The 13,873-nt window shown below is 44.2% G+C and overlaps 1 protein-coding gene across 1 annotated transcript in view; it reads left to right on the top strand.

The window, feature by feature from the left end:
- The first annotated feature begins 1,079 nt into the window (after positions 1-1,079).
- Positions 1,080-13,873, top strand: part of DCLRE1C (DNA cross-link repair 1C) — a 30,448-nt gene continuing 17,654 nt past the window's right edge. Inside the window, exons 1-6 of the mRNA XM_029953697.1 lie at positions 1,080-1,165; positions 4,856-4,915; positions 8,274-8,375; positions 8,772-8,844; positions 9,029-9,169; positions 13,193-13,294. Coding sequence (XP_029809557.1) covers positions 4,899-4,915; positions 8,274-8,375; positions 8,772-8,844; positions 9,029-9,169; positions 13,193-13,294 — 435 coding nt within the window. The 5' untranslated portion in view covers positions 1,080-1,165; positions 4,856-4,898. The remainder of the gene's footprint in view (positions 1,166-4,855; positions 4,916-8,273; positions 8,376-8,771; positions 8,845-9,028; positions 9,170-13,192; positions 13,295-13,873) is intronic.

The following is a 13,873-nucleotide window of genomic DNA, read 5'->3' as shown; positions in this document are numbered from 1 at the left end:
GGAAAATATGGTCCACTGCAGACTATTTTTAACCTCTGAGCTTTGCTTTTGAATTTTAAAAGTTGATTATGAAATTGATTTTTGCTAAGTAACAGGTTTATACGAAGTTAAACACAGAAGTCTTGTGTCCCTCCACCCTTTCCATTCCTGAGAGGTAGCTTCATTTGGTGGTATCTTTCTGGACATATCTGACCATGTACAAATATGTATCTTTCAGCTAAGAGTGATGGGGAAGACCGTTTTGAGGAGGTCAGAGGGCAGGGTGTTTTCGTTCATTTGCTGCTTCTCTGTTGTTCCTTTGCACTCACTTTTTTTTCTTTTAAGATTTTTATTTTCTTTTTTTAATGTTTATTTTTGAGACAGAAAGAGAGAGAGACAGAAACAGAGAGATAGAGCGCAAGGTGGGGAGGGGCAGAGAGAGAGACATACAGAATGTGAAGCAGGCTCTAGGCTCAGAGCTGTTGGCACAGAGCCTGACGCGGGGCTCGAACCTACCAACTGTGAAATCATGACGTGAGCTAAAATTGGATGCTTAACTGACTGAGCCACCCAGGCGCCTCTAAGATTTTTATTAGGAATCTCTACACCAAACATGGGGCTCTAACTTACAACCCTGAGATCAGGAGTCGCATGCTCAATCGACTAAGCCAGCAAGGCGCCCCCTTTTGCAGTCTTAATGGGACCAAGTCACAGATGGTGGCATGCTGGGAACTCCTCGGACACTTTTTTTTTTTTTTTAGTTTATTTATTTATTTTTGAGAGAGAGAGCCAGTGAGCAGTGGAGGGGCAGAGAGAGAGGGAGACAGAATCCCAAGCAGGGTCCATGCTATCAGCACAGAGCCTGATGCGGGGTTTGAACTCTAGAACTGCCAGATCATGACTTGAAGTTGGAGGCTCAATCTGAAGCCAAAATCCAGATTTTGACACCTAACCTGGCACCCCTACTCCGACGCTTTTTAAGCCAGCTCAGTTTCTGAGTGATTGGAGATAAGTGATATATGATGAAATGTATTTCCTGGCTGCCCAGTGGGCTCCTTTTGGATTGCACTGAAACAGCATTTCTACATTTCTTCCTTTCAGCTTGAAGGTTTGCTTATACTGTTCACCTGTTACTAAAGAGTTGTTGTTAACTAACCCGAAGTACAGATTCTGGGAGAAACGAATTGTAAGTTTCATTTTTTAAATGGCACTAATTCTTTTTCTCAAGTGGGAAATATTTTTCAAGGTAGATTGAATAACACATTGGAATTATTCAAAGCCCAGTTCTTGCTATACTACATCTATCGACATGAATTACACTATTGATGTGTAGTCTTAGTAATTCATCAGTTTAGAAGAGGTTGGTTGACTTTTTATTGTTGCAGGTTTGTTTTTCTTATCTCTGAACAGTTTGGTTGAGGGTCTTAGTTTTATTGGTTTAATCTCATTAACTCTTGCTAAGTTGTATTTTAATACTTTAAAGTATAAAATGTTTATTGACACAATTGATAAATCCTTGTGAATACATCTTATGGATTATAATAAGGGATAATGACTGTAGTAAAATTAGGATGGGCAACTTGGAATCTGACAGGATACATTGGATCTCTTCAATGGAAAGTAGACAGTAAAGTGGAGAAACAGGAGAATGACATGTGGAAAATGGGAAGATGACAGTTCTATAATAAAAGTTATAACAGTACTTATTATAAATATGGCTTTAATTCAGATCTTGCTCAGAATGCAGTTTTCTCATTTTAGTTTAAAAAAAATCAAGGCGATCCATCAGTGTAAGTCCACAAGAGACTTAGATAAACCAAAAGGATGAATGCAGGTTGAAATGGAAGAAAAAGAAAAAAGAAAAAAAAAAGATGTACTAAACCATTAGAAACTAAAAATGCTAGGTGGCAGTTTTTATATCATACAAAATAGAATCGAAGGCAAAAAAAAGACCTTAAGTTTCAAAGAGGGTGTTATTTACTGTCAGCAGGAACATTGGATCAGGAAGACTGTGAGCTTACATGAAATTGACTAGCCTCAAAGTGGATAAAGTAACTGATCACCTGGGTGCTCGATCAGAGAGAACCGCACAGGGGGAATACAGTTAGGGTTCTCTCTACAGATTGAGCCTTAAATAACTGTGGGAGCTGGCAGAGAAGTCTGAACAAATATCAGCAAGTCTGTTTGATGTTTGTCTGCTGACAGCTGTCGACTCTCACATCCTCTTTCCACGTGTGCCACACACGTGGGCCACCTGATAGAAGCCTACCCCCACCCCCTCAGCATTAACCTGAAGTTCAAACCAGGCATACCCCCTAACCACAGTAAAACCCAGGGCCATTCACTCTTCCCCTCTCTCAGGCCACAAGAGCCACTTCCTCCCAGCTGGGGCACTGCCCTCCTTTCCCCAAAAATGTGCTCAGACACTCTTGGTGCACGTATGGCGTCTTCAGCCTCCACCTCTGATGGTAACTGGGGTAGGGTCCGTCCCCACTCTGCAGGGGGACACAGCTGCAAGGCTGTAACCTTGGCCTGGGTATTCGGCCTGAAGTTGCCACGGATCACCCCAGCCAGCCGTGGGGAAGGGCTGAGCGTGGAGAGGAGCAGAGAGAGGCTGGAACCTTCAAGGACAAACAGGAACTCCCATCTGTCTTCACTCCTCCCCACCCTGCAGTGCTGCAGCCCCTGTTGCCACCGAGTTGCACACCCCTGACCCAGGCCCCTGAGAAGTGGAGGATATCCAGCCGGAGGTGGGGTGGCCACGGCCCTGCCCCATGCCTGCGGGTTGAGCCAGCAAATCCTCGGCTTGCTTGAGTGTTAGAACTTCTGGCACCCTTCAGAGCATTAAGAAATGGCTGCTGCTTCCCTTGAGCCTTCCAGATCTCACACAGAGGTTCTTGAGGCCAGCCCCAAGCCGGAGGCGTGCATCAAAGGGACTTCTAGGACAGTCCCAGCTCAGCTAAGTTGATGTGGTACAAGGGCCACCTCCTAATCCTGGGAAGACCAGGCAGGCCCACTGTTGTAGCTGGAGCACTCCCCACGCCACTCCGAGACTCTGGAGAGAAGGAGGCAGGAAGTAAGTGAAGATACAGAAGATTCGAAGGACATAATCCATGGGAATAGCTTTACACCCACAGGGAAAACAAGATCTTTGGTGTATGTGGAACATGTATAACAACTGACCACAGCCCGTGTCACAAAAGAAGTAAGAAATCCTAGCGATCTGTGCTCTGATCACAATGCAGTGGTGCCGGGAGCCACAAATAAAAGGAGAGCTAAAATCATCCCACACACATGGGAACTAAATGCAAACAATAAACAACCATTAGGTTAAAGAGACAATTGTAAAGAAAAACATGCAGTACTTAGAACTGATTGACAGTGAGAACATGTGTGGAACGCTGCTGAATTAGTGCTTGCGGGGAAATTGATAGCATTAAGTGCATTTCTTAGAAAACAGTAAAATGCAATAGGTCTTCAACTCAATAAGAAGGAAAAGGAGCAACAAAGAAAATCTAAGGATATGTGGAAGAAGGAAATAATAAAGATAAAAGGACAGTTAGCCATAGACTGACAGCCACCACAGGAAATGAAGGGGAGGATTAATAAAAGTTAAGGGCTCATCCTTGGAGGAATAGAGATATGTTTCTGCCAAGACTGATTTAAAAAAAGGGGGATGCGTGTAAAAATACAGAATGATAAAAAGGAAAACTATTAATAGCGGTAATGCAGTTTTTGAAAATTAATGACCATATGTTTGATCGTTTAGGCAGTGGATAAGTGTATAAAAATCTAGATAAGCAGGAAAATACCAAACTGAGGCAGGAAAAGCAGAGAACTTGAATATGTACGTAAGCATTGAAGAAATTAAAACAACTTACAAAGATCACTTCTTCAATAAAGCCCCAGGTCCAGTTGGTTTGATAGGTGCTTTTTTGCCAAATGTTTGAAGGACAAACAATCCCCATACCAGCTCAGTTTTTGTGGGATAGAATAGATAAGCCGCTCAGCTTGCTGGCAAAATTGATAATGATAGTGCAAGGGGGAGAGAGGCCATTCTGTACGTGAGCACGTGACCATCCTAACTAAGGTTGTCGCCGGCTGAATCTAACAGTAGTAGTAAACAGTAGTGCGTTGTGGATACAGCATTTGTTCTGGAATGCAAGGACATTCTAAACATCTGAGTCTCCATCACTGGAAGTTTTATGAAAAATTATGTTAATTCATGTGTCAGCTTCTTACTGAATGCCTCTCATGTTAGATGCCGTTCTAGGAGACTGTGCCAGGGCACCATGGGGCCCTCTGCTCTGCACGTTAGGCCAACACCTCATGGATTGCCCCAGGCTGTCAGACAGCACAAAACCTAAACAAGCAGAGATCATGACCACGTGTTTTACAAAGACTCCAGTTCCTAGGGAGTGGGGAACCTGAGCAGAGGGATGGAGAGCAGTTGAATGCTTTGTTTTGTTTTTATTTTCAATGCTTATTTATTTTTGAGAGACAGAGAGTGACTAGAGAAGGAATAGAGAAAGAGGGAGACAATTCAAAGCAGGCTCCAGGCTCTGACCTGTCTGCACAGTGAGAACAGTTGAATTCATGGAAAGAGAATTGCTTCCTCAAAGGATAAGTAAGGTTATAAGGTATTTAACCATGTTGCCACGTGAGCCATAAGAAAGGCGGTACTTTGGCTCGATCATTTTTGCAAGCCGCTAAAATGTTTCGTATAGTGAAATAAATCAGAAATTGTTACGTAGAGGGGCTTAGGAACTTCTTCTCTTAGTCCCTGTTTTGTGTTTGAGTTGTCAGAGGCACATAAAGCCCCAAAAAACTGTGAAAACACTTAGTATGATGTCTGTGTGATCCCTTATTTTAATAGATATCGATTGAAGTTGAAACTCCTACCCAGATATCGTTAGTCGATGAAGCGTCGGGCGAGGTAAGTAGATGTTAAATACAATTAAAAAAAATCACAATGGAGTGCTAAAATAGTTATCTTCCTCTGTGATTTTGAGTGTTCATTTAACTGTAAATAAAAATTACAGTAATTGAATGAGTTTGTAGGGGGAAAATGTTTGTGATACATTTAGCTTCTCCATCCAAAGGTGTGGACACAACTTCTGTCCGAGTTGTTCCTGTCTAGTTAGTAGCTGCCAATGGCGAAGACGCCAAGTTGTTGATATTACTACGTGGTGTCACGGTCACGTTTATTACGCTGATTATAATAATCAGGATATAAAATGGTGCTTAATGCTTCTGTAGCAAATTTATGTATGTTGTGATTTTTTTTTCCTGAATCATTTTCTTATGTAAGAAAGAAACACTGTCCAAGTGGATCCAATATAATTTTTTTCCTTTAGGAGCAGGTATTTTTGTGTTGTGAATGTATTGTTTTAATAAGAAGCAGGACTGTGGACCTACTATGTGTTTATTCTTTTACTGACATGCATGTGGGGGAGGCAGAGAGAGAGAGGGAGAGAGAGAGACAGAATCCCAAGCAGGCCCCCACACTGTCAGCATGGAGCCCAAGGTGGTACTCAGTTCCACAAACTGCAAGATCATGACCTGAGCTGAAATAGTCAACACTTTGGGGAGCCTGGGTGGCTCAGTTGATTAAGTGTCTGATTCTTGGTTTCAGCTCAGGTTATGGTTGCGAGGTTTGTGGGTTCAAGCCCTGCATCGGGCTCTGTGATGAAAGTGCAGAGCCTGCTTGGGATTCTCTCTCTTCCTCCCTCCCTCCCTCTCTCTCTCTCCTTCCCCTACTTGCTGTCGCTCTCTAAAAAAAAAAAAAAAAAAAAAAAAAAAAAAGTCGGCACTCAACCAATGGAGCCACCCAGATGCCACACTTTCATTTATTTATTTTTTTTACCTTAAATTATTCCTAGGGTTGGGAGGTATTTTCCTGTTCTTTGGCAACTCTAGTTAATATTCATTCCATTCAATAGGCCTGGGTATGACTGCTTTGTTTACACATGGAACTCTGGGGTGTCCTCTGTGTCACTACCATAGGCAGAGGCTGACTTTTCACATTTCCTCTCTGGAGGACATTGGCTATGTAAAGTAGTCCTCATTGAATTGTTGCCCGAGGGAGGACTGTATTCAACTCAGAAGTCACTAAGATGTATTTAAAGTGGGGAAAAAGGAAAGCCTGAAGGTCCCTAACTGAAGTCAGTTTGCTAATACTTTCTGGAGACTCCTCTAATTGCCTCACTGCTGATGTGGGTGAGACGCTTCCTCGAAACTGGGCCCCCGGACAGCAAGCAGCTCTTGCTGACCAGAGTCCTGCTGTCCTGCTCTACCCCTTCATTTCTTCTGGTGCGCTGCGGCTCTGGGTATTGTGTCTCCAGCACTTAGCCCAGGACTGTGCTTTCAAGGGGCCACCCAGTGAATGACAGTAGGCTTCTGGGATGGCTTGCCCCTATCAGGCGGTGAGCCCGGTGGGCCCTAACAGGACACACAGTCCACGCTGTACGACAGTGACCACGGGCCAGGCTACAGCAGGCTTTTGTTCTTTTCTTTTTTGGCTTAATAATAATTTTATTGAGATATAATTCATATACCATACAATTTACTGGCTTTTTTTTTTTTTAAAGAAGATAGAAGTTGGGGCGCCTGGTTGGCTCAGTCAGTTAAGCGGCCGACTTCGGCTCAGGTCATGATCTCGAGGTTTGTGGGTTCAAGCCCCACATTGGCCTCTGTGCTGACAGCTCAGAGCCTGGAGCCTGCTTCAGATTCTGTGTCTCCCTCTCCCTCTGCCCCTCCCATCCTCAGGCTCTGTCCCTCTGTCTCTCAAAAATAAATATAGGTTAAAAAAAAGATAGAAGTTTATTACTTTTATTTTTAAGTTTATGTATTTATTTTGAGAGAGATAGAGAATGAGTGGGGGAGGGGCAGACAGAGAGGGAGAGAGAGAATCCCAAGCAGGCACTGCACTGTTGGCAAAGAGCTGGACACCGGGCTTGATCCCACGAACCGTGAGATCATGATCTGAGCCAAAATCAAGAGTTGGATCCTTAACCAACTGAGCCACCCAGGCGCCCGTCACCGGCTTTCAGTATATTCACAGAGTTATGTATTCATCACCACAATCAATCTTAGAAAGGAATCCCTGTCTCCATTAGCAGTCATTTCCCGTTGCTCCCGCCCCGAGCCCATGGCAACCGCTACTCTTAAGTCTGTTGGATTTGCCTAATCTGGACATCTCGTATGAATGGAATTGCACAACGTGTGGTCGTGTGGTCCTGTGTGACTCACTTCTTTCACTTTGCACGATGGTTTCAGGGTGGACCCATGCTGTGGTATCAGTGTTCCATCTCCTTTTGTGGCCAAATAATACTCCACTGTAGGGACAGACCACATTTGGTTTATTTACTCATCAGTTGATCAACATTCAGGCTCTTTCTATTCTTCGGCCAATATGGATTCAGGTGTGGATTTTTGTGTGGATGTAAGTTTTCAATTCTCTCGTGTGTGTACTTGAGAGTGGATTTGCTGGGTCATCCTGTTGCCACCGTATGTTTTAACTGCCATTTTGTGGGCAATGATTCCACTTGTGTCCGGGATTTGGTGAGGACATCAGAAAAGGCATACCACGTTCTTGAGAAGTACTTGCATGTATTCTATTCAGGAGGGGTTCTTTTTAGGCTGGGTCCTAATGCTAATTTCTGTGATTATTATTTTTTCTTTATTTTCTTTTTAGAAGGAAGAGGTTGTTGTGACTCTCTTACCAGCTGGTCATTGTCCAGGATCAGTTATGTAAGGGGGCTCATCTACTTCACCATTTTATTTTATGGATATGTGTGATGTATTTATGGAAATAATTTTTTTAGAGTCCAGAAAATAGTATGTGCAGGGGGATTTCTTGACTTCTTTAATATGTAGACGGCAACTTCTTTGGTCTTGGTTTCCAAATTCAACTTGGGGGACTGAAGCAAAGATCGATTTTGAAATGTGGCTTTCCTGTAATGCAAGTCTCAGTGGCCATTTCTCCATTGACTTTGCATTTTCCTGTCACATGGATTTTTCTCTCTGTGTGCAGAAAAGATCTCCTGTAGTTGAGAGTGCTAACATATTTCAGAGGATTTCTATTGCCACTGCAGTAGTATTCCAGCATGTTCTTTTTTCCCCGCCCCAGGGAAGAGGTGGCAGCTGAGTGCCTGGTATGGTTTAGAGCTACTGACATCCCATTAACCCTGTATCCGAGGTGGCTGTGTGTGGCAGGAAACGTTTGCTGTGTATCTGCTTTAGTAGGATTTTGCATGGGACTTTGATGTCACCAAGATGTATTTCCTTCTCAGGTTTTTATTTCAGGGCAGTAACGGCACAGTCTTGTACACGGGAGACTTCCGGCTGGCACGGGGGGAAGCTGCCAGAATGGAGCTCCTGCATTCCGGGGGCAGGTATTGGGCTTCCCTTAGTCCTTGAATGAATGAACCATCCGCTCGGTCGTATTGCTCCTCCCCCGCCCGCCAAACGCAAGCCTTTGCATCAGAAATCGAAGTTTACTGTAATATGTGTCCCAGTGAAGCAAATTTCTCTTTTTCATGTGGGATGATGGTAGCATTCTGAGTGTTGAGATAGTTCTTATGTGAACTTGTCAACATTCATTGAACCTCGTCTACAAAATCTGTGTGTTTTATTGGGCAGAAATCATTTCCCAACAAAGGTGATTTAACAGAAAAATTGCAAGTGGAGTGGGACACCCTATAAAATCACTGACAATTTAAATTTTACATGTCATTTATTTCATAATGGATGGTTAATACCAATTGTTGTGGTGGTTGCTATTTTTCCAGAGTGAAAGACATCCAGAGTGTCTACCTAGATACTACTTTCTGCGATCCGAAATTTTATCAGATTCCCAGTCGAGTAAGTCTCCCCAGAGACGTGGGGTGGGAACTGGGCTGTGGCTGTTATTTCTAGTAGGAAGTTTGTAGAATGACAAGTCAGATGATAATCGTCCCCGTTGGCCTTAGTATCTGTGACTGTTGGGAATGGAAAGGCGAGTGATGCTCTTAAAAGTGTCCAATGCCTTTTAAAAATCCCCACCCAGGAGGAGTGTCTGAGCGGAATATTAGAGCTGGTTCGAAGCTGGATCACTCGGAGTCCGTACCATGTCGTGTGGCTGAACTGCAAAGCAGCTTACGGATATGAGTATCTCTTCACCCACCTGAGCGAAGAATTTGGAGTCCAGGTACAGCGACGGCTCTTTGTTTTCTGTTGTCCTTTCCATCCTTCCAGCCTCTTCTCCCCCAGAGGCCGAGCGCAGTAGCAGAGGGAAGCAGCCGTCACAGGGCGTGTGTGGCGCAGGTTGGAAGTCCCTGTGAAGTAAGATGTTGCCTCTGTTTGTCCATCTCCTCACGGGTGGAGCCCGCGGCACCCCGGGTGGCAGGGAAGAGCCCGTAGAGGAAGTATTTTTTGCAAAACTGTGGGTCACAGAATACATTGAGTGATTGTGACCAGCATCGAAAATCATTATCCAGTTTTTCATCTGCTTAGTGATTTGGGGGGGATTCTTTACATAACTGAGAAATTATTTATTTGTCAGTTATACGCATTACAAGTATTTTGTTTTCCTGATCTGCAGCTTTGCTTTTGTCTTTGTGTTGCCTTTTGCTATACAGAAAAATTTTCCTTTTAATGTAATTGGATTTAGCAATGCTTTCCTTTAAGATTTATGCTTTTCCTATCATATTAAAGATAATGATGCCGTTAAAATGGTAGCAGAAGAGAACAAAGATGCATTCGCCTCACTACTCTGTGTGACTTTAACAGCATGCGGAGAAGTATATAGATAATACTGTTCACATTAATAAGACACCAAGGAGGGGCGCCTGTGTGGCTCAGTCGGTTAAGCGTCTGACTTCGGCTCAGGTCATAATCTTGGGGTTTGTGGGTTCAAGTCCCACATTGGGCTCTGTGCTGACAGCTCAGAGCCTAGAGCCTGCTTTGGATTGTGTCCCTCTCTCTCTCTGCCCCTCCCCCGCTCTCAGTCTCTTTCTCTCTCAAATATATTTTAAAAACCCCTCAAACTAGACAGTATCAGAGTGTATTGCTTGCAAAGTGATTATAGCTTTGTGACAGTTTATGTAGGGAATCAGACACGCACATTTACACACACGTATGTTGTGTGTACTGGCTGGCCCTTGGAAATCTATTTCTTCCTGCGGGTCATGGTTAAGGTGTGTGAAAACCACTGCCCTTGAGCCTCGAACCCTGGGGATGGATCTGTGTCACATGAGGCTGGTGGAGAGTTTTCACTCCCCTTGCAGGTGGTTCTGTGTGCGGGGCTCTGGGACCGGGCAGCAGAGCCGGGGCGTGGGCGTGGGGTGGGGGGGGGGGGGGGGGGGGGGGGGGGGGGGGGGGGGGGGGGGGGGGGGGGGGGGGGGGGGGGGGGGGGTGGCCTGAGTGTGGCTGCTGAGCCGAGGCTTGTGCTCTCTCTTCCTCAGAGAAGATGGAGGCTTGGGAAAGACTGAGTAAAACAAAATGCTGGAGCTGGTTGGACTTTTTTTAAAGTTTATGCATTTATTTTGAGGGAGAAGAGAGAAAGAGCACAAGCAGGGGAGGGGCAGAGGGGGACAGAGGATCCCAAGTAGGCTCTGCATTGTCAGCGCAGAGCCCAATGCAGGGCTTGAACTCACAAACCATGAGATCCTGAGCTGAGCTGAAGTCCTTTGCTTAATGGACTGAGCCACCCAGGCGCCCTGGCTAGTTGGACATTGAAGTTCCCCTTCATTTTGGACCTTGTAACATGGATCGCACAGCTGAAAAATGTGTGCCAAGAACTTAATTATACACAGAGTAATTCAGTAAAATAAAAAGATCGAGCTTTTCTGCATTTGAGATGTAAAAATTCCTCCCTCCCTCCCTTTATAACTCTTGACTCCCTTAGCCCTTCTTTCCCTAATTTTGTCCTTCCTTAGGTCCTTCTTTCCAAATATATTCGTGTAAAGTTGCCAATTCTCCATTTTGGGAAGGATTTGCTTTCATTCTGAGACTGTCATTCCCGTTGTTTTGGTGTTAAAATGGTCTTTCAAATTAATGTTTATTTTGAGAGACAGAGAGACAGAGGGGGAGGGGCAGAGAGAGATGGAAACATAGAATCTGAAGCCAGCTCCAAGCTGAGTTGTAAGCACAGAGCCCAATGTGGGCCTCGAACCCACAGACTGTGAGATCATGACCTGAGCCGAAGTCCGACACTTACCTAAGGTACCTGGGCTTCCCAGCTTTTTAAATTAAAACCACAGTGATTAGGTTGCATGTGCACACACACTTCTCTGTATTATCTGCCCTGTTTCCTCATGTCCTCTCTTGGCCAATAACAAAGATGGCAGCCACTTCTCAGTCCCAAATTTGTCTTGTACATTTTCGTGTGTGTGAAATGGGGAAGGCAGGAAGCTCCTGGTGAGGAGGCTGAGGAGGGGCCAGGGAGTGGGGAGAGCAGCCTTTGGTGTGACCTGGTGACCTCAGAGCCACCTGGAGTGAGCCTTCTCTTAGGCCCCTTAATCCTGCTGTAGGGGATGGAAATGGTCTCAGATCAGGAATTTAAAAGGGGGCAACAGGGAGGCCTCAGAGATGATCTGTGGCAACTTTCCCAGGCTCTTTTATTTTTGTTGAGGACTGAAGTTTCTGTATTTCTCTCTGTACATCTCAAAATTTACTCCTTTTTATCTCCTTCATAGCTAGTCAAGAAAAGCAAATTTGTTACTTCTTGTTAGTCATTAGTAAATGGAGGGAGCAGAATAGGCCACAGGGTAAGCAAGTGATTGTGTTTGGATTCTTTTTATACTTGTCTTGGTATTAATTACCACAGCAGCTTGACATGATCCTGATCTGTTGTTAACTCAGACTTCAAAATGAGAATCCTATGTGTGCCATTTCATAGTCCTAATATCAATTTAGGCACATGTTACTTACTTTTATTTATTTGGAGAGAGTGTGGGGGAAGAAAAGAGAGAGGGGGAGAGAGAATCCCAGGCAGGCTCTGCACTTGCAGTGCTCCGGGCCTGACGCAGGGCAGGGCTCCAACTCACAAGCCGTGAGGTCATGACCTGAGCTGAAATCCAGAGTTGGACATTTAACTGACCGAGCCACCCAGACGCCCCTGGAAAAGAGACTCTTTTAAGAAAAACTGACACATTGGTTTAACAATTTAAAACAATAAAGGCTGCCTTAAAATTGTACAGGTGGCTAAAGTTTGTTGTTTTTCTGCATCTGCCCCTCCCCCTTTTAATCCAGTAAAGGTACGTGTGGTGAGGGGCTTCTGGGTCTCCGCTTCCTATTCCAGCTTTGCTCCCTCTCCCAACTGCCCTTACTCACATGGCATGCCGGGAATGTGTCTTCACAAGTCAGTGGTTCCTGCTGTCATCTGCTGCGTTCACTGCTGTATACCCAATATTTAGAATAAAGCTTGACACATACTAGGTGGACAATATCATTTGAAGGACTCTTGATGGGTTGAAGGACAGTAGAGTTGACCTTGAACAACACAGGTTTGAACTGGATGGGCCCATTGATAGGTGGGGTTTCTTCAGTAAGTACAGTATTGTATCCTGAACACTACTGGACTGTGACAGATGGTAGTTATACTTGTGCACATGGCATAGTGAACAGACTCAGTGAGCTGTGCACTTACGTTGTACACCTGAAACTAATGTAACATTGTGTGTCAACTGTACTTCAATAGAAAAGTACAGTGCGGTACTCTAAAGGTATTTTCTCTTTCTTAGATTTTCTGAATAACGTTTTCTCTAGCTTGCTTTATTATAAGAGTACAATATGTGATACATGTACAACATATGTGCTAATAGAATGTTTTGTTGTTGGTAAAGCTTCTGCTCAACAGTCGGCTGTCAGCAGTTACATTTTTGGGGAGTAGAAAGTTATGTGGATTTTTGACCGTGGGGGTTGGCACCCCAACTCCCATGTTGTTCAGAGTCAGTTGCATCAGCATGATTCAGTGATGTCCACCAGTTGGGTCTCCAGGATTTTTTATTACCACTCCCAATAGTCACTAACGCTGACTGGTGCAAATATGATGTTCGTCCTTTGTTGACGTCCTGACAGGCTACCAGCATGCACTGAGATAGCCAAATACTAGGTTGCAGGAAAGAAGGGAGAGTTCGCTAAGTGGATGGTTTGCCCTAATTACCCTTGAACAACTTCTTTATAGAAAACACAACTCAAACAATACGCTCATCTGTGTTATTTTCCTCAGGTTCATGTGGACAAATTAGACATGTTTAGGAACATGCCTGACATTCTTCATCACCTAACAACAGACCGGAGCACTCAGATCCATGCCTGTCGCCATCCAAAGGTACAGAGTAAGCCGTGTTTCCTAGTGTTGGTGTCGTGCATGCAAGGCAGCACTTTAGGTCCAGAGGGAACCCCTGAAATCCCGTTTTCTAGGCCCTTCGGTTTACACCTGTGAAAACTGAGGCAGAGATCTGACAGCGTTAGCCTGAGGCTGTGCAGTGAGACAGTCCAGTGCTCCTTGCTGTGAACCACATTAGCAAATAGACACAGACTCCCGGGGTTCTTAATGAAATAGATCCAGACACGTTTGATTCATAGTTATTTGTAATGACTTATGTAGGGACTACTGTATTTATCATGAAATTCATAATAGCGCTTATGGTTTAAGAAAGCATTTATAATCAATTGTTATGTTTGAGACTCATGACCTATGGGCACATTTGTAAACTACTTTTCTTCTACTCATTTGAGATTTAGTTATTTATAGCTAGATATAACTTTGTTTCAGATTTCGAAATAGTTTTCTCTTGCTGGTCCAATTTCAAATGAGCATTTCTAGGTCTTTGCAAGTCATTCATAATTCATTTTTGAATGCTGCCCTAGAACTCCAGCTTCACTTATTAAAAGCCCTTCCGTTATT

Source organism: Suricata suricatta, chromosome 10 (genome assembly GCF_006229205.1).
Source record: "Suricata suricatta isolate VVHF042 chromosome 10, meerkat_22Aug2017_6uvM2_HiC, whole genome shotgun sequence".
Classification (NCBI taxonomy): domain Eukaryota; kingdom Metazoa; phylum Chordata; class Mammalia; order Carnivora; family Herpestidae; genus Suricata; species Suricata suricatta.
This window is presented reverse-complemented; position numbering and strand designations above follow the sequence as displayed.